Source organism: Taudactylus pleione, unplaced genomic scaffold (genome assembly GCF_031769625.1).
Source record: "Taudactylus pleione unplaced genomic scaffold, aTauple2 ptg001750l, whole genome shotgun sequence".
NCBI classification, from domain to species: Eukaryota; Metazoa; Chordata; class Amphibia; order Anura; family Myobatrachidae; genus Taudactylus; species Taudactylus pleione.
The window spans coordinates 1,120,453-1,144,928 of NW_028286147.1; the positions used below are offsets into that span (position 1 = coordinate 1,120,453).

Genomic DNA, 24,476 nt, shown 5'->3' on the forward strand with positions numbered 1-24,476 from the left:
TGGCAGAGAGCTCTGAAATGCTGCATCTATTTCTGTGTGATTGTTTTCATTCTCCCGTTCCTGGAAAATGTTTATGGAGCCTGACAAACAAATCCATTTTCATGAGGATGAATCCGACAGACCCATCTGGGCTCAGCGTGTTTTATTGCTGTGTGATTTGGTTCCAGCTACAGCCAGCGGCTCAATACCCTTCACAGAAGATGTTTTTGTATTATCATAATACATTATGTTTTCAAAATGCACTTTTCCTGCCCTAAAGATGGTGCAAAGGACACGGATGCAAAATGACTTGTCCACGGTCACCATGTGGCAATGCTGGGATTCAAAGCCTGGTCTCCACCCAAGCCTCTCAGTATTACGGTCAAAACAACAAGATGTCCACGAAGTGCCATATGGATATGGATGGTTGGAATGGTAGCACCTTGCGTTCACCAAATTCGACAATTGCCCCTCGAGAGTTGTGTAGAAAAATAGGCACTACTGCGGAGGAGCAGAAAAACGCATGGGAACAGCTGGGTGCTCCTTGCTGAGTGCAGACTAGGCCTCACAGCTTAGGGAAATTGCCCGCTGGGAGAGGAGAGAGCAGTCATTTCCACGCCATGAAAAAAAAAAACCATTATTTTTATGCCAGCTCTAAGCTGGTTGAGATGAGCTCACAGTCATATGTTAATAGGACGTATTTTGGCGAAGAAGCAATTCTTGACGCACTTATAGTTGAAATCTAATGTAACATATAATAATGGCGCCGTCAATGTGCCCTCACTCTCCCGATATACAGTATGCAAACTATAAATGCGACTAGACAAAGCAGTATTTTACAGAGAAACACCGTCAAGTTTAAATTTAATGAATGGACTAGTTCTATAAGGGTAGGAGGTTGGTTTTTTGATGTGACATTAAGCTGTGCGCCCCTTGAGACTTTTTCACCTCTCAACGCACCAAGGCGCATTTTTATATTTCACAAATGAAACTGTGTATTGTAGAACTATATGTACTAAATAAAACAATTCAAGCAATACGTAGTTTTACATCTAGCCTCTAGAGGCACTGTTCCGTTACAGCGAACAGCTGTTTTACTACAACTCTCTCTTTTATTTATTAACAGTTACTTATATAGAGCACACACACATCACTCAGCCTTGCCGATGGAGCTTACAATCTATATTTCCTATCACATGTATGCACACTATGGTTAATATTTCTCAAAAGCCTGGTAACCTACCAGGATGCTTTTTGGAGTGTAAGAGAAAAACGGAGTACACGAAGGAAATCCCTGCAAGCACGGGGAGATCATACAAACTCCACACAGATAGGGTTCCTTGATCAGGACTTGAAGTCATGACCTCAGGACAGTGAGGCAGTAATGCTAATCTCAATAAATGTAACTATGCAAAGTGCTTATGTTCTATGTGCAGAACACTGTATAATGATTGCTCAGCTTTGGTTGGAATTAGCTTTGAAAATCTACAGGAAGATAAAATAAATAATAACAAAAATCAGTTTATTAAGTTTGCATTGTTTCCGGTAAAGGGGGAACTACTAAAGACTTAAGGAACATGGGCAATAGTTTATGGCGGAGCTTACCTTCACGTCTAGAGAGTGGAAGGGAGCCCGTGTGAAGGAAGGTGCTGACGGGTTCCCAGGCACTATAACCCAGATATCTGACTCGCCTGCTGTGTCTATACTCAGTGACCGTGAGAGGACAGACAGACAATGATCTGACTGTCCTCTCCTGCATCTCATTATAAGGTGCGCTGCACAGGTGGCTCATAGCGCTGGGCTGTTTCTTGCTATATTCCTACTTACACCGCTGCAGCCAGGCTTATGGAAACCTTTTCTTCTACAAGGAATTTTGAAATAATGTGAGTTGTTCAATGGATTAAAGTTATGCAAATAGACTTATATGTTATATTTCAAATTTGCGACTGCTTCCCATTTAAGTGGTCCCTGAGAAAAATGCATACAGCAGGGCTACCTAGGGACGGACATGGGCCATAGACCAACAGCCAGAGGCCAGACACTGAGTGATGGACATTACTTCACAGAGACAATTCCACAGAGCTGCCCACCGCAAAAAAAACCCTGTACACTAGATGATATTTTGAACAATATGGCCGATTCCGACGCATCGGAACGCAAATCATTCAAATCGTTAAGCGTGTATGCACTATGGACCTCATTCAGACCCGCTCGCAAGCGATATGTGCTCGCAAGCGGGTCGATGGTGAGGGCCTGCGCACTGCGCGTGCACAATCCATCGGAGCAAGTGACAAATGCACTCGCTCCGGGGCTTGCTACAAAAGGGGCGGCTGTCGATGTTGATCGACAGCTCGCCCCGTTTTGTAGGCGGGGTGGGGGGGTGGCCGGACAAACGGAGGCGTTCCTGAAGGAACGCCTGCCGTTTGTAGGGGGCCCTACTGACATCACCAGTGATGTAAGTAGGGAGCTTCCTGCTCTGTTAGAACAGGAAGCAACCCGGGGCTTGCGGTAGACGAGACCCTACCGCAAGGGTCTCGTCGCAAGCCCCGATGGTCGCGATGGTCGACACCATCACCTAGTCACTCACTATATCTGTGGGTGGTAACCCACAGCTTAGCGAGTGGCCAGGAGGCCGCCTTTCAAAAGAAAAGCGTCCGCCCTCATTCAGAGCGAGCGGCTCTGAATGAGGTCATATGTGCGCTCCCGTGGCGGCGTCCATCGCTTCTTCAGATCTTCTATGCATGCAGGAAGATCTGTGCAGTGTGTACGCTCTACCGGACAACCAGGCAATATGGTTTACGATCTAACCACCAAACAATGCAAGATATATTGTCTGCCCGTTTGTAAGATTGCACAATGTGTATGCACTAGATCAGTGGTTCTCAAACTCAGTCCTCAGGACCCCACACAGTTCATGTTTTGCAGATCACCCAGCAGCTGCACAGGTGTACTCATTACTCACTGACATTTTAAAAGATCCACAAGTGAAGCTAATTATTTCAATTGTGATTCTGTCAGGAGACCTGCAAAACATGCACTGTTTGGGGTCCTGAGGACAGAGTTTGAATACCTGTGCACTAGATCAGTGGTTCTCAAACTCGGTCCTCAGGACCCCACACGGTCCACTTTTTCCAGGTCACCCAGCAGGAGCACAGGTGCATTCATTATTCACTGACACATTTTAAAAGATCCACAGGTGGAGCTAATTGTTTCACTTGCAACTCTGTGAGGAGACCTGGAAAATATACACTATTGGGGGTCCTGAGGACCGAGTTTGAGAACCTGTGCACTAGATAGTTTGTCCGGGAGTTCAAGGGAAATCATTGACGAGATTGCATCGTTTGTAAGTCGTCTGGAGTGTACCAGGCTTTACAATTAGCAAGTAACCGTGCACTTTTTTTGCATGCGGGGTAAATACTGGCTGCTTTTGCATTTAGCCCACAAATGCCGGACAGCTTTATTGTTACACTGCGATTTAAATGTCAGTTTGGACACAGCCCCTCCCTAATCTAACTCTCTCTGTACGTTACATCTGCCTCACCTGCAGTGCAGCATGGTGTTACCAAGATGCACTGAATCAGGTCCTTAGTTTGCTTACAGGTCCTAGATTCAGAGCTGTACGCTACTGCTGTCGCAGCTGCGATTTTCTGAGCTGTGGATGTGTGAAAATATACTAATGCAGCACCCGCAGAAACCTGTACCTAGACGCCCACCTGAGCCACCGCGGCTGTCAGTAACTGCGTACACATACGCAACAATGGACGCAGATCAGGCAAACATCAACTCCATGAATAAATCTATGGTCACTCAGAATGGCCGCCGTAACTGTGACGCCGGAGCCGTGTTTCCTGCGTACAGGATCGCAGTTGCGGGATGTGACCCGTCCCCGAAACGTGATGAGACAAGCCTGCGTTTTAAGCAGACTCTATTGCCATGCAAATGCTCGCTGCCTGTCAATTACACTACGAATAAAGACGTGCGACTTCCATAATGTACCTTGACATATGCACAGTGGCAAAAAATCGCTCCATTTGCGAAATCATAGTGTACATCTCTGAATCAGGTTCATAGTGTACTATGTACTTAGGAATAGTGTTTGGCCGCTGCTAATACCCCTTTCACACTGCCATCACGCAACCCGGGCTAGTGCACATGAACGCGCAGCAACCCAGGTTACTGCGCAGTGTGAAAGGGCCAGGTTGAAATATTCCAGCATTTCAACCCGGGTAACGGGCAGGGTTGAACAAGAGTTGGTGCGGTGTGAACGGGTAACCATTCACTGCATAGGGAGAGCCGGCGTTTGGAGATGATCTCACCTCCAAGCGCCGACTCATAACGTCATAACGTCATAATGTCGATCCGGCAATAATCCACCAGTTTGAAAGGGGTCTCAGGAGGTTGCAACTGGGATGGACTCGTGCACAAATCCCGGGTGTCTACCTGCAATTTGCGATCTGGAAGGGATACAAGTCGCAAAGTCCGTAGCACAAAAGGGGCTATTTGGCGTGATTTGAGGATAGGGACACATCTGAATGCACCTTGTGATTGCTAATATCGTTGTACGGATGAAAGACCTCAGTTTGCCCCATAAAACGTATATAACCATATCAAAGTCTAGCTCATTTGACATCTCAAACAGACTTTCTCTTAGATAACCAATTTAAGGACCAGCATCCAATAAATAACAGTAACAGGGAATTCATAGGCGCAATGCAGAAACATTGAAATTAAGTAATAGCATTAATAACATCAGCAGAACACTGTGCCAGAGAGGTCAGTAAAAGCAAAAATAAACGTTAGCCAATACGGCTTTCCAATATGGTTCTGTCATGTTCCCATAATGCTCTGCTCAGTGTGGGTGAGGCGGTGAGGTCACAGTGTAGTTACTCACATATGACGGCACTGTCTAGTTATAAAATCTTTTTGCCCAACTGTGTTACCAGTATTAGGAATGGAGGTCCCATATAATCACTGGACAGTGCTGTATTATTGTACCCCATCGCTCGTAGGAATATACAAGTCGCTTATTATTATGAACTTGCTGAATGTTGTAAAATATATTTAACTCAATATCGGTCTGTCTAAATTGGGGAGACAAAATAATAATAAAACCTGTAATATTTTGTTGCCCGCCGAGTATGGGCTCTGCAAGACCTCTGAGGGTTTCCTGTGGTGTCTGGTACCAGCAGATATAAATTTCAAGATGCAACTACAATGGATCAGCGTTGTTACTCCAACACATGTACAGGTGCTCACATGGGTTGAGATATGTTGAATTTGGAGGACAGGGCAACACTTTTAATTCTTCTTCATGTTCCTCAAACCATTCTCAGACAGTTTCCATGCCATATGGGAAGATGCATTACCCTGCTAAAACAGACCACTTTAATTGGAACATACAGTTTTCATGATAGTATGTACCTGGTCCACAAGGAGTAAGTTTAAGTTGGTGGTACAAGTCACATTAAAGTCCACGTGAATGACCGTGCCCATGGTTTCACAGCAGAACATTGCCATCCTGGTGCCATTTGTTCCCTAGGTAACAACGCACACGTGCCCAGCCAACCACAACAGATCACGGGATTCATCAAGCCAGGCGACCCTGTTCCATTGATCCAAGGTAGAGCTTGTGTGCCCATTAAAGGCATTTTTGACAGTGAATATGTGACAGAGGACACTGTGGCTACTCAGCTCCATACACAGCACGGTGCGATGCACTGTGTGTTGTGACACATTATGCCTGTAACCATCATAAGTGAGAGTTTTTAGAAGTGGAGATGTTGCCCACAGCAACCATTCAGATTCTACTTAACATTTAACTAGCACCTTCTAGAAGATAATAGCTAGAATCTGACTGGTTGCTATGGTTAACATCTTCACTTCTAAAAACTCTCAGTTTAGTAAATATACCCCTGGGTGTCACTATGGCATGTTAAACACAAGCAACTTAGCTACATTCTGACAAGCTGGGTACACACTAAACGATGTGCGAACCCAGCGATTTGACCGACGGGTCAATATATCGGGTGGTCTGTACACACTGGGAGATTTGGTGCCCGACCGCCAGATATGCTGGTCCCCCCGCATAGCACTGCATGGAATCGTCAGCCGCATCGCCCGATCTTACATGCTGCACATAAGATCAGGCGATGAGGCTGACGACCCCACGGGAGCGCGCACTATACGATGTACTGCATATACACTACACATTTTTAACGATTTGTCGTGCCGATGTGTCGGAATCGGCCAAACCGTTAAAGATATTGCGTAGTGTGTAGGGGCCATTAGGTATGTTGAGGCAATGCAGATATCATTCTGCGTAAATTGTGCCAATTCTAAAAATCCCTGGACGACACTACAGGTGTATCACTACAAATATAGATATTATTATCACTCTTTAATACCGGTGGCCGCTGTCCAGCTGCTGGCCGTGCCTTTATATCTATTCCCAATAAATGTTGAATGAAACAATAAACATCTTCTTACCTGAATCCCAGTTTGTCATCGTTGGGTTTAATGCAGCGCACGTAATGCGGGGTCGTGGCATTTAAAGTTTCCATCAGCAACTGGAGAGAGTTACGGAACTGAAAATAGAATGAAACATTAAATTCTTATTCAGGAACAAGAAACAAATTACACTGAGCAACAAGAACAAGACAATGGATTATATTTACTAATGTGCGGGTCTTTAGACGTGGAATTGTTGCCCATAGCAACCAATCATATATACCCCAATGTGTCCATACGTCACAAGTGATGTCAGTAACAACTTTTTACTAACATTTAATATCACTTTATTAAGCATGAATACAAAACGCTATTTGATATCAATATATATCAGAGGCTGAAGAATATAAGTTAAGTAACTAAAAGATTTCTATTTAATTATATGACCTAATTCAGTGTGGTACAGTAATGCTGCCGCCGCATCTGTGTATGCAACTGCTGCGCGAATATAAGCCAAAGCCACAAACTCTCCCTAACTGCCCATCGCACGGCGAGTATATAGTATCTGCGAGCGACTACGGGAATGGACCTTGCCGTGCGACTCATACGCACATTACTAATTATTGCTTAACTGTGAAAACAGCTCTGAATCACAGGCCCTATGTCCAGGGGGGGTGAAAGACATCAATTCTCTCACCCCCTGCAGCCAGCAGATTAGCACCCTAGGAGAGTGGTGATTCACTAACACAGCAGACAGAGAGTGACTGACAGACTGGCACATGCACCTGAATGGACTACTGATATACTGAGATATTTAGATCTGCAACTGGTTTCTAAGCAGCTGTACAGCGGATTTATTTTCCGAAGGAGATCAAAGAATGGAGAGTGACTTGACATAAAAAAAAAAAAGATATTTAATTTAACCCTATAAGGATTATATTAACTAAGAAAAGGATATATAGATTTATTATTTATAAAGTTGGAATTTCCAACAATATTGTTCATGATGGTTTCCATCTAAATAGGCATTACTCTATTCCTATACTGTAGTATTTTATACCACATAACCATGAAAGGATATAAAGGAAAGTTCTCCTGAGACTTAAGCAGACATATTTTGGATTATTCATACTGTGGATGCATGTTTTAAGTAGTCAAAGGATTTCGGTTTCAGATGTAGTCTGAGAAGATGATTAAAAAAAAAAAACTGGAAATGCAAGTTCCAAATCTCTGCATTGCAAAGAAGCAACACAGTGAAAGCAACAGTGCCTATGCAAACATTATCATATACATATATATGAGGGTATCTACCTGGTGCCCCACAGTTTTCTTATGCTCCTTGTTGGCACTCTTCAGGGCCGGTTTAGCCGGCCGGATGCTGATCTTGGACTTCCCTGTCGGAGTTGGGGGGACGCCATCCTTTTCATCATGAAAAAGGTCGGCGACCAGTTGGTACTGTGAAGAATATGAGCATCAGTTACCAGCAGTTTCACTTCTAGTTATAGTTCGACCTTAACATAAAAAAATTTCTTTGTAATGAGAACCTGTCCTCTATACACACTAGAGCAGAGGTTCTCAAACTTGGTCCTCAGGACACCACACAGGTCACATTTCCAGGTCACCCAGCAGGAGCACAGGTGTATTCATTACTCACTGACACATTTTAAAAGATCCGCAGATGGAGCCAATTATTTCACTAGTCATTATGTGAGGAGTCGTGGAAAACATGCACTGTTTGGGGTCCTGAGTACCGAGTTTGAGAACCTGTGCACTAGAGGCAGCAATACTGTGGCCTTAACCAAGAAGAGATCATGAAGCCTATCAATTAACTACAGACCAATGATGTCAGTGATGCCATTGGTTCCTAGGGAAAGGCTAGGCTGCATTCTTATGAACTATGGCTCCACGCTCCATACTGCGACCTCCTCCGTGGGTATCAAAACGTTATTCGTTGGTGAAAGGTTATATTTACCTCTGGTGCTTTTGTAATTCAACACAAACCCATCGCACACTGAATCATCGGACAGCCAGGGTCTTGTTTCTGGCTAAGACTATTACCGATATGACGAATGAGTCGGCCAATGACTGTATTCTCTGTCTGAAGAACTTATAGAGGTCTAAGGACAGCAAAGACCACAGTCTCACAGGAGAATAAATGACAGCGGACCATGCATCTCAGCTATGGACACCGTAGTGATCTATGATGGTGGAATATCTACCAAAAACATGCTCCAAAAGCTCACCCAGCTGAGAACCCCTCATCCCACGCCAAAGAAATGTGCTTACAAGTTATAGTGGGGGCTGCCCTATGCTCTACACTCTCACTCATAAAGTTTGTTATAAAGTGCCAGCACAATCTTCATACCAAATACAAGTCCTAAATTGGGCAGAGCCCCTACAGTATCTGCAGCAGTGTCATAAGCCTTAGCCACGTTTTAGTCACACACATAACATTGTAGTGTATGGAATTGGTTGGACTCACCTTGCTGGCTTTCAGAATATTAATCTGCTCCTCATAAACTGTATCCCGATTTTTCTCCAAGAACCCATCACACTGATACTCCACCTTTGAAGAACATAAAAGCATTACTTTTTTCATGTATGAGGCCAATAACTGTTACTGGGGCAGATGTATGAAGCTCGGAAAAGTGATAAAGTGCAGAGTGATAACCGACCAGCCAATCAGCTCCCAACTGTCATTTTTCAAACACAGCCTGTAACATGACAGTTGGGAGCTGAGTGGTTGGTGGTTTATCACTCTGCACTTTATCACTTCCCAGAGCTTTCATACACCTGCATATTGCTAGGCAATATCAGTCAAATATACTGTGAAATTGTTTTAATTAGGGTTTGAGACAATAATATTAAGTAGACAGTGCAACTGAATTCTATTATAATCATCCAGTGATCAGGTGATGTTGCGGGTGTAGTGTCCTATGCCTGTATAGAGCAGGATTGGGGAAAAAAAACTGTTTAAAAAAAATATATATTATATATATATATATATATATATATATAATTATATATATTTATTTATTTATTTATTTATTTAGGTTTAAGCCATTTCTTATTTTTAAACAATTTTTTTTGCATTAATGTTTTAAAGAAAAAAGAATGAAACCTTGATCAGCCATGTTTTAATGCTTTTAACATTAACAATCCAAAGTTGTTATCAAAAGAGAGCCAGACTAAGGGCTAAATTTACTAAAGTGAGAGTTTTTAGAAGTGGAGATGTTCCCCATAGTGACCAATCAGGTTCTACTTAACAATCAATTAGCACCTTCTATAAGATAATAGCTAAAATCTGATTGGTTGCTATGGGTAACATCTCCACTTCTAAAAACTCTCACTTTAGTAAATTTAGCCCTAAGTCTTTCTTCCTTCCACTCATCTCAGTAGGACTGAAGGTTTTGAATTGAAATAAACATGAAGGAGACAAAACCATGTGGTGTTTCTCAGTGTATTGCCTCTTTAATGTGTTGGAGTTGTTTACCCTTTAGGATTGAGAATGTTAGTTTTGGTTTTCTCCTGTCCCAAATGATTGTTAGAAGAGGGGTTTGTGGAGTCTTAGATGATACTATACAGATTTTGTACCTCTCTGATATGGTTCACCCTCCCTTTTTCTCTGTTGCGTGTGAATTTGCTGTATTGGTTTAGCTCACTCAACTGAAGACCACAAGAAGCAAGAATGTTGAATAATACCAGGGGGATTCCCTTATAACAGGCGATTTTTACAAAGTCACTACGCCGTGACTGTAGTCACAGCATATTAAATAAGACAGAAGTTTTTTTTTTTTTTTTTTTAAACCCATTTGATTTAAACCTTGGTTTACCATTACCCTGGAATGAAAGTACTGTACTAAGTTTGATGGATACATTACCCTGGAATGAAAGTACTGTACTGTGTGTGATGGATACATTAACCTGGAATGAAAGTACTGTACTAAGTGTGACGGATACATTACCCTGGAATTAAAGTACTGTACTAAGTGTGACGGATACATTAACCTGGAATTATAGTACTGTACTAAGTGTGACGGATACATTACCCTGGAATGAAAGTACTGTAATAAGTGTGGCGGATACATTAACCTGGAATGATAGTACAGTACGGTGTGTGACGGATACATTACCCTGGAATGAAAGTACTGTAATAAGTGTGACGGATACATTAACCTGGAATGATAGTACAGTACGGTGTGTGAAGGATACATTAACCTGGAATGAAAGTACTGTACTAAGTGTGATGGATACATTAACCTGGAAAGAAAGTACTTTACTGTGTGTGACGGACACATTACCATGGAATGATAGTACAGTACAGTGTGTGATGGACACATTACCCTGTAATTATAGTACAGTACTGTGTGTGACGGACACATTACCATGGAATTATAGTACAGTACTGTGTGTGATGGACACATTACCCTGTAATTATAGTACAGTACTGTGTGTGACGGACACATTACCATGGAATGATAGTACAGTACGGTGTGTGATGGACACATTACCCTGTAATTATAGTACAGTACTGTGTGTGACGGACACATTACCATGGAATGATAGTACAGTACAGTGTGTGATGGACACATTACCCTGTAATTATAGTACAGTACTGTGTGTGACGGACACATTACCATGGAATGATAGTACAGTACGGTGTGTGATGGACACATTACCCTGTAATTATAGTACAGTACTGTGTGTGACGGACACATTACCATGGATGATAGTACAGTACAGTGTGTGATGGACACATTACCCTGTAATTATAGTACAGTACTGTGTGTGACGGACACATTACCATGGAATGATAGTACAGTACGGTGTGTGATGGACACATTACCCTGTAATTATAGTACAGTACTGTGTGTGACGGACACATTACCATGGAATGATAGTACAGTACAGTGTGTGATGGATACATTACCATGGAATTACAGTACTGTGTGTGATGGATACATTACCCTGTAATTATAGTACAGTACTGTGTGTGATGGATACATTACCCTGGAATTATAGTACAGTACTGTGTGTGATGGATACATTACCCTGGAATGATAGTACAGTACTGTGTGTGATGGATACATTACCCTGGAATGGTAGTACAGTACTGTGTGTGATGGATACATTACCCTGGAATTATAGTACAGTACTGTGTGTGACGGATACATTACCCTGTAATTATAGTACAGTACTGTGTGTGATGGATACATTACCCTGGAATTATAGTACAGTACTGTGTGTGATGGATACATTACCCTGTAATTATAGTACAGTATTGTGTGTGAAGGATACATTACCCTGTAATTATAGTACTGTACTAAGTGTGATGGATACATTAACCTGGAATGATAGTACAGTACTGTGTGTGATGGATACATTACCCTGGAATGAAAGTACTGTACTAAGTGTGACGGATACATTAACCTGGAATGATAGTACAGTACGGTGTGTGAAGGATACATTAACCTGGAATGAAAGTACTGTACTAAGTGTGATGGATACATTAACCTGGAATGAAAGTACTGTACTGTGTGTGATGGATATATTAACCTGGAATGATAGTACAGTACTGTGTGTGATGGATACATTGCCCTGGAATTATAGTACAGTACTGTGTGTGACGGATATATTAACCTGGAATGAAAGTACTTTACTGTGTGTGACGGACACATTACCCTGTAATTATAGTACAGTACTGTGTGTGACGGATACATTACCCTGGAATTATAGTACAGTACTGTGTGTGATGGATACATTACCCTGGAATTATAGTACAGTACTGTGTGTGATGATACATTACCCTGGAATGATAGTACAGTACTGTGTGTGATGGATACATTACCCTGGAATGATAGTACAGTACTGTGTGTGATGGATACATTACCCAGGAATGATAGTACAGTAATGTGTGTGATGGATACATTACCCAGGAATGATAGTACAGTAATGTGTGTGATGGATACATTACCCTGGAATGATAGTACAGTACGGTGTGTGAAGGATACATTAACCTGGAATGAAAGTACTGTACTAAGTGTGATGGATACATTAACCTGGAATGAAAGTACTGTACTGTGTGTGATGGATATATTAACCTGGAATGATAGTACAGTACTGTGTGTGATGGATACATTGCCCTGGAATTATAGTACAGTACTGTGTGTGATGGATATATTAACCTGGAATGAAAGTACTTGACTGTGTGTGACGGACACATTACCATGGAATGATAGTACAGTACAGTGTGTGATGGACACATTACCCTGTAATTATAGTACAGTACTGTGTGTGACGGACACATTACCATGGAATTATAGTACAGTACTGTGTGTGATGGACACATTACCCTGTAATTATAGTACAGTACTGTGTGTGACGGACACATTACCATGGAATGATAGTACAGTACGGTGTGTGATGGACACATTACCCTGTAATTATAGTACAGTACTGTGTGTGACGGACACATTACCATGGAATGATAGTACAGTACAGTGTGTGATGGACACATTACCCTGTAATTATAGTACAGTACTGTGTGTGATGGATACATTAACCTGGAATTATAGTACAGTACTGTGTGTGATGGATACATTACCCTGGAATTATAGTACAGTACTGTGTGTGATGGATACATTACCCTGGAATTATAGTACAGTACTGTGTGTGATGGATACATTACCCTGGAATTATAGTACAGTACTGTGTGTGATGGATACATTACCCTGTAATTATTGTACAGTAATGTGTGTGACGGATACATTACCCTGGAATTATAGTACAGTACTGTGTGTGATGGATACATTACCCTGGAATTATAGTACAGTACTGTGTGTGATGATACATTACCCTGGAATGATAGTACAGTACTGTGTGTGATGGATACATTACCCTGGAATGATAGTACAGTACTGTGTGTGATGGATACATTACCCTGGAATGATAGTACAGTACTGTGTGTGATGGATACATTACCCTGGAATGATAGTACAGTAATGTGTGTGATGGATACATTACCCTGCAATTATAGTACAGTAATGTGTGTGATGGATACATTACCCTGGAATTATAGTACAGTACTGTGTGTGACGGATACATTACCCTGTAATTATAGTACAGTACTGTGTGTGATGGATACATTACCCTGGAATTATAGTACAGTACTGTGTGTGATGGATACATTACCCTGTAATTATAGTACAGTACTGTGTGTGACGGATACATTACCCTGGAATTATAGTACAGTACTGTGTGTGATGGATACATTACCATGGAATTACAGTACTGTGTGTGATGGATACATTACCCTGGAATGATAGTACAGTACTGTGTGTGATGGATACATTACCCTGGAATGATAGTACAGTACTGTGTGTGATGATACATTACCCTGGAATGATAGTACAGTACTGTGTGTGATGGATACATTACCCTGGAATTATAGTACAGTAATGTGTGTGATGGATACATTACCCTGGAATTATAGTACAGTAATGTTTGTGATGGATACATTACCCTGGAACTATAGTACAGTACTGTGTGTGATGGATAGATTACCCTGGAATTATAGTACAGTACTGTGTGTGATGGATACATTACCATGGAATTACAGTACTGTGTGTGATGATACATTACCCTGGAATGATAGTACAGTACTGTGTGTGATGGATACATTACCCTGGAATTATAGTACAGTACTGTGTGTGATGATACATTACCCTGGAATGATAGTACAGTACTGTGTGTGATGGATACATTACCCTGGAATGATAGTACAGTACTGTGTGTGATGGATACATTACCCTGGAATGATAGTACAGTACTGTGTGTGATGGATACATTGCCCTGGAATGATAGTACAGTACTGTGTGTGATGGATACATTACCCTGGAATGATAGTACAGTACTGTGTGTGATGGATACATTACCCTGGAATGATAGTACAGTACTGTGTGTGATGGATACATTACCCTGGAATGATAGTACAGTACTGTGTGTGATGGATAGATTACCATGGAATGATAGTACAGTACTGTGTGTGATGGATACATTACCCTGGAATGATAGTACAGTACTGTGTGTGATGGATACTTTACCCTGGAATGATAGTACAGTACTGTGTGTGATGGATACATTACCCTGGAATTATAGTACAGTAATGTGTGTGATGGATACATTACCCTGGAATTATAGTACAGTAATGTTTGTGATGGATACATTACCCTGGAACTATAGTACAGTACTGTGTGTGATGGATAGATTACCCTGGAATTATAGTACAGTACTGTGTGTGATGGATACATTACCATGGAATTACAGTACTGTGTGTGATGGATACATTACCGTGGAATGATAGTACAGTACTGTGTGTGATGGATACATTACCCTGTAATTATAGTACAGTACTGTGTGTGATGGATACATTACCCTGGAATTATAGTACAGTACTGTGTGTGATGATACATTACCCTGGAATTATAGTACAGTACTGTGTGTGATGGATACATTACCCTGGAATTATAGTACAGTACTGTGTGTGATGGATACATTACCCTGGAATTATAGTACAGTACTGTGTGTGATGGATACATTACCCTGTAATTATAGTACAGTATTGTGTGTGATGGATACATTACCCTGTAATTATAGTACAGTACTGTGTGTGATGGATACATTACCCTGGAATGATAGTACAGTACTGTGTGTGATGGATACATTACCCTGGAATGATAGTACAGTACTGTGTGTGATGGATACATTACCCTGGAATGATAGTACAGTACTGTGTGTGATGGATAGATTACCGTGGAATGATAGTACAGTACTGTGTGTGATGGATACATTACCCTGTAATTATAGTACAGTACTGTGTGTGATGGATATATTACCCTGGAATGATAGTACAGTACTGTGTGTGATGGATACATTACCATGGAATTACAGTACAGTACTGTGTGTGATGATACATTACCCTGGAATGATAGTACAGTACTGTGTGTGATGGATACATTACCCTGGAATTATAGTACAGTACTGTGTGTGATGATACATTACCCTGGAATGATAGTACAGTACTGTGTGTGATGGATACATTACCCTGGAATGATAGTACAGTACTGTGTGTGATGGATACATTACCCTGGAATGATAGTACAGTACTGTGTGTGATGGATACATTGCCCTGGAATGATAGTACAGTACTGTGTGTGATGGATACATTACCCTGGAATGATAGTACAGTACTGTGTGTGATGGATACATTACCCTGGAATGATAGTACAGTACTGTGTGTGATGGATACATTACTCTGGAATGATAGTACAGTACTGTGTGTGATGGATAGATTACCGTGGAATGATAGTACAGTACTGTGTGTGATGGATACATTACCCTGTAATTATAGTACAGTACTGTGTGTGATGGATATATTACCCTGGAATTATAGTACAGTACTGTGTGTGATGGATACATTACCCTGGAATGATAGTACAGTACTGTGTGTGATGGATACATTACCATGGAATTACAGTACAGTACTGTGTGTGATGATACATTACCCTGGAATGATAGTACAGTACTGTGTGTGATGGATACATTACCCTGGAATTATAGTACAGTACTGTGTGTGATGATACATTACCCTGGAATGATAGTACAGTACTGTGTGTGATGGATACATTACCCTGGAATGATAGTACAGTACTGTGTGTGATGGATACATTACCCTGGAATGATAGTACAGTACTGTGTGTGATGGATACATTGCCCTGGAATGATAGTACAGTACTGTGTGTGATGGATACATTACCCTGGAATGATAGTACAGTACTGTGTGTGATGGATACATTACCCTGGAATGATAGTACAGTACTGTGTGATCTTTTACCTTATCAGCAAAGTGCACAACAATGAAAGACACATTAGACATCCGAGGTTTCTTAAAGTGCTGACTGCTGCCGTGTCGGTCATACAACTTCTGAGCCCAGTTCTGGTCAGTTCCTTTAGGCACCTAAACACAAACAGATTGTGAATACAGTGTCGGCAGTGCACACTGTCTAACATCACTTCATACTCTGCACTATACAGATTCCATCACATACTGATATGGCGCCCTCCTTATGCCTAACAAACATCTCTATATAAATATTGTCACATTAATCATTATTACATCTACCAGTAATGTAATAATCGCTCACTGAGGCTTTTGTAGTATGAAAATGTGAATTTTTGTACTTTCTGCCCCCAAGAACTTCCTATTTAGGAGAGCACTTCCTGCGATGTCCTCATTGTAGCTCCTCCCATGGAGACAGTTCCTCCTCCATCAATCACCTAAGGCCTCCCACTGGATGTCTTGTTAGTGGAAATGTGAGGATTTTTATAATGGAGCTAGTTGCAGACTTGTGCTGTGCAATCTATCTGATCAGCACTTGGACAGTAGCGCTGTCCTGTCACACAGTAATCACATACTACAGACAGACTTGTGCTGTGCAATCTGTCCGATCAGCACTTGGACAGTAGCGCTGTCCTGTCACACAGTAATCACATACTACAGGCAAACATGTGCTGTGCAATCTATCTGACCAGCACTTGGACAGCAGTGCTGTCCTGTCACACAGTAATCATATACTACAGGCATACTTGTGCTGTGCAATCTATCTGGTCAGCACTTGGACAGTAGCGCTGTCCTGTCACACAGTAATCACATACTATAGACATACTTGTGCTGTGCAATCTATCTGGTCAGCACTTGGACAGTAGCGCTGTCCTGTCACACAGTAATCACATACTACAGGCATACTTGTGCTGTGCAATCTATCCGATCAGCACTTGGACAGTAGCGCTGTCCTGTCACACAGTAATCACATACTACAGGCAAACATGTGCTGTGCAATCTATCTTGTCAGCACTTGGACAGTAGCGCTGTCCTGTCACACAGTAATCACATACTACAGGCAAACATGTGCTGTGCAATCTATCCGATCAGCACTTGGACAGCAGTGCTGTCCTGTCACACAGTAATCACATACTACAGGCATACTTGTGCTGTGCAATCTATCCGATCAGCACTTGGACAGCAGTGCTGTCCTGTCACACAGTAATCACATACTACAGGCAAACATGTGCTGTGCAATCTATCTTGTCAGCACTTGGACAGTAGCGCTGTCCTGTCACACAGTAATCACATACTACAGGCATACTTGTGCTGTGCAATCTATCCGATCAGCACTTGGACAGCAGTGCTGTCCTGTCACACAGTAATCACATACTACAGGCATACTTGTGCTGTGCAATCTATCCGATCAGCACTTGGACAGCAGTGCTGTCCTGTCACACAGTAATCACATACTACAGGCATACTTGTGCTGTGCAATCTATCCGATCAGCACTTGGACAGCAGTGCTGTCCTGTCACACAGTAATCACATACTACAGGCATACTTGTGCTGTGCAATCTATCCGATCAGCACTTGGACAGCAGTGCTGTCCTGTCACACAGTAATCACATACTACAGGCATACTTGTGCTGTGCAATCTATCTGGTCAGCACTTGGACAGTAGCGCTGACCTGTCACACAGTAATCACATACTACAGGCATACTTGTGCTGTGCAATCTATCTGGTCAGCACTTGGACAGTAGCGCTGTCCTGTCACACAGTAATCACATACTACAGGCATACTTGTGCTGTGCAATCTATCCGATCAGCACTTGGACAGCAGTGCTGTCCTGTCACACAGTAATCACATACTACAGGCAAACATGTGCTGTGCAATCTATCTGGTCAGCACTTTTACAGCAGAGCTGTCCTGTCACACAGTAATCACATACTACAGGCATACTTGTGCTGTGCAATCTGTCTGATCAGCACTTGGACAGCAGTGCTGTCCTGTCACACAGTAATCACATACTACAGGCATACTTGTGCTGTGCAATACATATGATCAGCACTTGGACAGTAGAGCTGTCCTGTCACACAGTAATCACATACTACAGGCATACTTGTGCTGTGCAATACATATGATCAGCACTTGGACAGCAGTGCTGTCCTGTCACACAGTAATCGCATACTACAGGCATACTTGTGAGACAAGAATGTGTGTGCAACAACCGTTTCCATAGTATCAGCGGACAATGGGCCTGATTCAGTAAGGATGGCAACTGCGAGTACAATAGTGATAACGCACGCAATCTCACTGCAATAGTACGCTAATCCATTGCGATCACTTTGCCGTCGCAACACAACATAAGATGTCCACTTTAAGTTACACACATCCGTAATCCTTAGCAAGACTGCGAGACCATCGGTACAATCGAGTACCATCGCAGCCTCACGCACACTTGCACAAGGTCAGACCTTACTCAGACGTAAGCTGCGTAGTGCATCGCAGTGGATAATTTATGCATGCCCATGCAACGGCATTCAAACGCACTGGCACGTCTGCATTTTGCCAACCCCCCCCCCGTCAGCACCCACAAACGGCACTTCCTGTCAATCACTCTGCGATGGGTCTAGGTGGTCGCTGCGATTGCAGTCCCTATCGTAGTGGCTGGCTCGTGCACAGGCAGTACGCAGCATCCGACCGTCTGCTTACGTTTTAGCAGTTGCGATCCTTGTTGAATGAGGCCCAATGTGCGGCGCTGTAAGATATATATACTATTATTATTGGTTATACATGGCATTCTCACCTTGCACTCCTCATCCAGGAGGTCTAGAATACCAAGCTTGGCCTCTATCAGGTCTATGCAGGGCTGGTTGTCATAAAAATCAATCAGGGTCCAGGGAATTTGTTCTTTCATATATTCTTCTTGCTCCAGTTTAAACACGTGCTGCAAAGTGAACACCATCAGTATTATGTAGCTCAGTTTAACGTGATTTTAGGTGTAATATTCCTGTCAATAAGAAATTAATTACTGAAGTCTTGAGAAAAACTGACCTGCAAGTAATTACTAGACCAGTGGTTCTCAAACTCGGCCCTCAGGACCCCACGCAGTACATGTTTTGCAGGTCACCCAGCAGGTGCACAGGTGTATTCATTACTCACTGACACATTTTAAAATATCCACAGGTGGAGCTAATTATTTCACTTGTGATTCTGTGAGGAGACCTGGAAAACATGCATGGTGTTTGGGGTCCTGAGGACTGAGTTTGAGAACCTGTGTACTAGACACACATTGTAACTGGACCCTGGCCATGATACATGACTGTCAACATGTAATGGGCATATGCTTCTGGGCACAAGCAACTCCACTGGGTACCAAGCCATGGATATAGGGTCCTGCACCCGATAATATCACTTCATATTAATTCTCCTCCAGAAATGATCATACTATAAATGTTTTAAATGCACCATACTTACATAATTATAGTATAGGGCAGAGTTTCCCAAACTCAGCCATTACAGTCTAGGTTTTAAGGATAGCCAAGCTTGAGTACAGGTGAATTAATTAGTATCTCAGTCCATTTGATTTAATAATCTGGACTCAAGCATGGCTATCCTTATAACCTGGACGGTAATGACAGAGTTTTAGAAACTCTGGTATAGGGTATAACAGTGGTTCTCTAACTCAGTCCCCAGGACCCCATACAGGTCACGTTTTCCAGGTCACCCAGCAGGTGCACAGGTGTACTCATTACTCACTGACACATTTTAAAAGATCCACATGTGGAGCTAATTAATTTACTTGCAATTCTGTGAGGAGACCTGGAAAACATGCAGTGTTGGGGTCCTGAGGACCCAGTTTGAGAACCTGTGCGATTTAAGCACAGGTACTGAGAATTTCCCTCAGAACAAAATGAGTTGTGTATACATGCAAATAACAGCAAACACTTAGGGCAGACCCTCCAACATGTCCCCCTTCCACTAAGTACCAAATGCTCTGCTCCTGGACTTCCCACTTAATTTATGATTGCAGCCACCAGTGTTGAACTAGATCACAGGTTATCAAACTCGGTCCTCAGGACCCCAAACAGTGCATGTTTTCCATGTCTCCACACTGAATCAAGTGAAATAATTAGCTCCACCTGTGGACCTTTTAAAATGTGTCATTAAGTAATGATTACACCTGTGCACCTGCTGGGTGACCTGCAAAACGTGAACTGTGAAGAGTTTAAACACAGGTGACTGCAATCATAAATTAGGTGGGAAGTTCGAGAGCAGAGCATTTTGTACCTGGTGGAAGGGGTCATGTTGGAGGGTATGTTAGGGGTTAATCCAATTAGGTGCGTGTTTGTTACATGAAACTCACACGAATGCTCGCCCCCGAGAAACGTGCAAACCAATTAGCACTACTCGCGGTGAGGGTGTGCAAATTTTTATAGCATGTGAATTTGGGAGAAGTGCATGAAAAACTGGGGAGTCCCCAAAAACCATACTGACAATTTGATTAGCAGGGCCATATAGAAGGCTGTTAGTGGGCATAAGGAAAGTGCTGGAGTTTTTTAAATGCTGACAAATGACTGATTTGTGCATTTTTTTATTTTTTTTTTAAAAAGAAATGATAAAAAGCTAACTTTTTTTTTTTCAATTAATCTCAATCGAATTAAATGAAAAATGCAGAAAATGTAGAAAAAAAATTAGATTTTGTTGTAATTTGAGGCCATTTTAAATTAAATTGCACCTAATTGGATTGACCCCTTTAGAATTACATATAGCAGACAAGTTTATGTAGTCATTATGTTAAAACGATCTGAATGTACAGACAAAATGTAGATATTGAAAATGGTCGACATTCACAATGGTGACGTAGTCCTTATGTTGACATTGTGAATGGCGACAGTCTCAATGACGACGGTACCTGTCAGAGTTAGGGCTTAAATACTGTAAAATTGTCACCATGTCACCATGCTGCATGTCTACAGTATGTGCACAATGCCGACATGATGAACATGTTGACATGTCATGTCAACGTGATGTCCATGTCGACATCTCATGCTACAAGCTATTATTCATGTCCCTAGACTTAACAATAATAATGCAGAAGACTCATTTCATCGGCTGATATGAACTATTAGCAAAGGGTCTATGTGACCAACATTAGCTCTACGTCAACAAGATCAGCTGCAGAGCTTCAAATGGGATATTTATCAGCTATCCAAAGCCTATCTGTGAATATGTATGTATGAAATTATTTCTTTACTAGGACTAGTATTTGTGATCCGTTATTGTCTGGATCGGTAGCTGTCATGCAGGTTTGTGTTTCCTATGTCTTTTCCCACCTTCCCTTCTCTGCCCCCCGTAACGTCTCTCTCATCTCTTTAACCTAAGGGTAGGCAATAAGCTGCTCAACAGCTGTTGTTGAACTACACATCCCAGAATGCCCTGCCACAGCTTTACTATTTGGTCATGCTAAAAGTTTAACCCCTCTCCTGTCTGTTTGTAGTCTCTTTGCCCTCTCAACTGTCTCTCTCTGCTCCCCATCCCTCATCTGGGTACTCTCCCCTCATCCATCTCTCTCCTCTCTATCGCCCTCCCTGGTCTCTCTCTCTGTCTCTCAACTCAGTCACCCCTTTCCCTACCAGTCTTTCTCATCTCTGCCCTCCCCCTTCTCCTTCTGGAGTATGGGGGGCCGGCTCCAGGTGCTGATAGTAGGGCACAGACCTGTAAATCCATAAAGCACCGGTAAGGGGAAGAAAGGCTGAGTGTCAGGCAGCCAGTGAGAGCTGAGAGAGAAAGGGGAAAGGGCTCTCTCCAGCTCTCACTGTGCAACTGTGAGAAAGACACAGTAGCATATTATATATTAGATAACATCAATAAATAAAATGTGAAAGCTATAAAAAGGTTAGATCTGCCTTTAAAAAAAAATATACACAGTTTATTCACTTTACCCCCTTTAATGATAAATACAAAAACTATTTTTGGCTCACATTGCAAATCATCTGATTGTAATTCACTTATGCAAGATCGCTATTAGATAAACATTGCCTATAAAACAAAGTGTACTCTATTTTTCCAGCGCAGTAATAAACATAACTGTTACTAGGACATACCGAGTTAAACTGCTGCTGTAATTTCTCATTGGCGTAGTTGATGCAGAACTGCTCAAAGCTGTTTATTTCAAATGTTTCAAACCTGCAAATGGCCAAATATTTGTAGATTAACAACAAGAAAGATGGGGGGGAAAAGTCTTCCATGGCTACACAAAGAGGCGATGAATGTAAATCCGTTTGCGGAGCATAACTTACACCACTGTGCGCACTGATGATCATGAGGACGCTGTCTAGTAAAAGACAAGATGCACATGTGACACATCTTGCGATGCGTACAGCTCGATATATACGTGCGGGTAAATACCAGATATACTGCCAACTCTGCATCTCGCCCAAAATATTCAACATCATGTAAAACATTTCTTTAGTGTTCGAGACGAAAAATCACATACAGAAAACTCATTCGCCAACCAGAGGGAAAATAGGATTTATTCTGATAGTTTATTTCAACTTGTGAGACAGAGATGTAGCTAAAGGCACCATGAACATCCCTTTTTTATTTTCTATTAGTATATGGTGTGTATTCAATTTACACATATACCACTTATAATGCATAGTGCAACTTCCCATCTGAAAGAGGTCACCACGTCGTGGTAAGTGGGCAGCCACCAGTTTGATCAAAATGTGCACCGAGAACCTCATGTTTACCCTAGAAGTTTATAAAGTCTATATGAATGCAGATAAAATGAGACATGGGGCAAAATTTACTAAGCGGCGGTTTGACGGCGGGATCTATTCTATTCTAAACCCCGGCGGTTTGGTGGTAGGTTCTATTCTGTTCTAAACTCCGGGGGTTTGGTGGCGGTTTTGCAGTGGTTTCTAAATGACAGCCCTGTTCTATTCTATTCTAAAATGTGTTTTGATGGCAGTTTTGCAGCGGTTTTGGCCTTAGTAAGTCTGCAGATAGCAAAAACGCCGCCAAACCACATGCAAAACACATTTTAGAATAGAACAGGGCTGGCATTTAGAAACCGCTGCAAAACCTCCAAACCCCCGGGATTTAGAATAGAATGGAAACCACCACCAAACCGCCGGGGTTTCGTTTAGAATAGAAACTGCCGTCAAACCGCCGCTTAGTAAATTTTGCCCTCGACCTTAGCTCTTAATGTCTGCACCTGCTCCAAAGTCTTGGACTGTGTATTGTATGCACCGGTTCTTGTATTTGGAAATTGGGGTGTGTGGACCAACCCACACATATTCTAGCTTCCATGACAATCTACCGAGTCTGCTTGAGCTTGTCTGGTTCTAAAAGTACCAGTGATCTTACTTTTTTTCTTTTGTTTATTTTAGCCCGAGTTTGCTTTTCTTAAATATTGGGATACAGTATATCTGGCATAACAGTAAATAGGGTGTTGGTACAGTAAATAGGGTGTTGGTCGATGCCGTACAACCAGTGGTAGGCGGGCACAGGGCCTGATTCAGAGATGGACGCTAACTTGTACGCAGCTGCAATTTAGAACGGAACGCAGCTGCGAAAATATGCTAATAGTTCCAAAGCTTACCCGAGCATAGTAACCCCCACTGCTGCATTCTCATCTGCGTCCTACGTCACGTACCATCATAAAAATCAGTAACATCGACGCACATCGACCAGCCAAGGAGCCCTTGTGGCAGGCAAACTATGGGAAATAACCGCTCGATCTGCGTAAAAATCGGCATTTCGTTCATCTCTGAATCAGGCCCACAAATCCCTAGGTTTGCTCATAGCCAATGCAAAGATACAGCATAAAATGACATTTATGTGCTTATATATCCTACTGTACTACATACAGGTAAAGAATAACATTTTAGGTATTAAGGCACAAAACTGCAATGTAAAACTAAATATTTTGCTAGAGCCAATGTTACACTCATGAATGCACTCAACATTACTTCTAGTGAAAAAACTGGGGTCTGCTGGTGGATTGGGAAGATGACCACACACACAGACAGACACACAGAGCATCCCTCAGTGGACATCTTCAACATGTCTGGCAACAATTCTATTTAAATCGCAGTTGTTGAGTGCTCTCTAGCTACAGACTTGAGTTTACCTTGAACTAAAAACTTAAATCAGAA

The 24,476-nt window shown here is 42.1% G+C and overlaps 1 protein-coding gene across 2 annotated transcripts in view; it reads right to left on the reverse strand.

The window, feature by feature from the left end:
* Positions 1 to 24,476, reverse strand: part of MYO5B (myosin VB) — a 132,147-nt gene that overhangs the window by 55,629 nt on the left and 52,042 nt on the right. For both annotated transcript variants that reach the window (XM_088464695.1, XM_088464693.1), the window contains exons 7-12: positions 22,419 to 22,500; positions 19,118 to 19,258; positions 16,319 to 16,441; positions 8,909 to 8,992; positions 7,738 to 7,881; positions 6,466 to 6,563 (exon numbers count right to left, since the gene is read on the reverse strand). In XM_088464695.1, the coding sequence (XP_088320821.1) occupies positions 6,466 to 6,563; positions 7,738 to 7,881; positions 8,909 to 8,992; positions 16,319 to 16,441; positions 19,118 to 19,258; positions 22,419 to 22,500 (672 nt within the window). The remainder of the gene's footprint in view (positions 1 to 6,465; positions 6,564 to 7,737; positions 7,882 to 8,908; positions 8,993 to 16,318; positions 16,442 to 19,117; positions 19,259 to 22,418; positions 22,501 to 24,476) is intronic.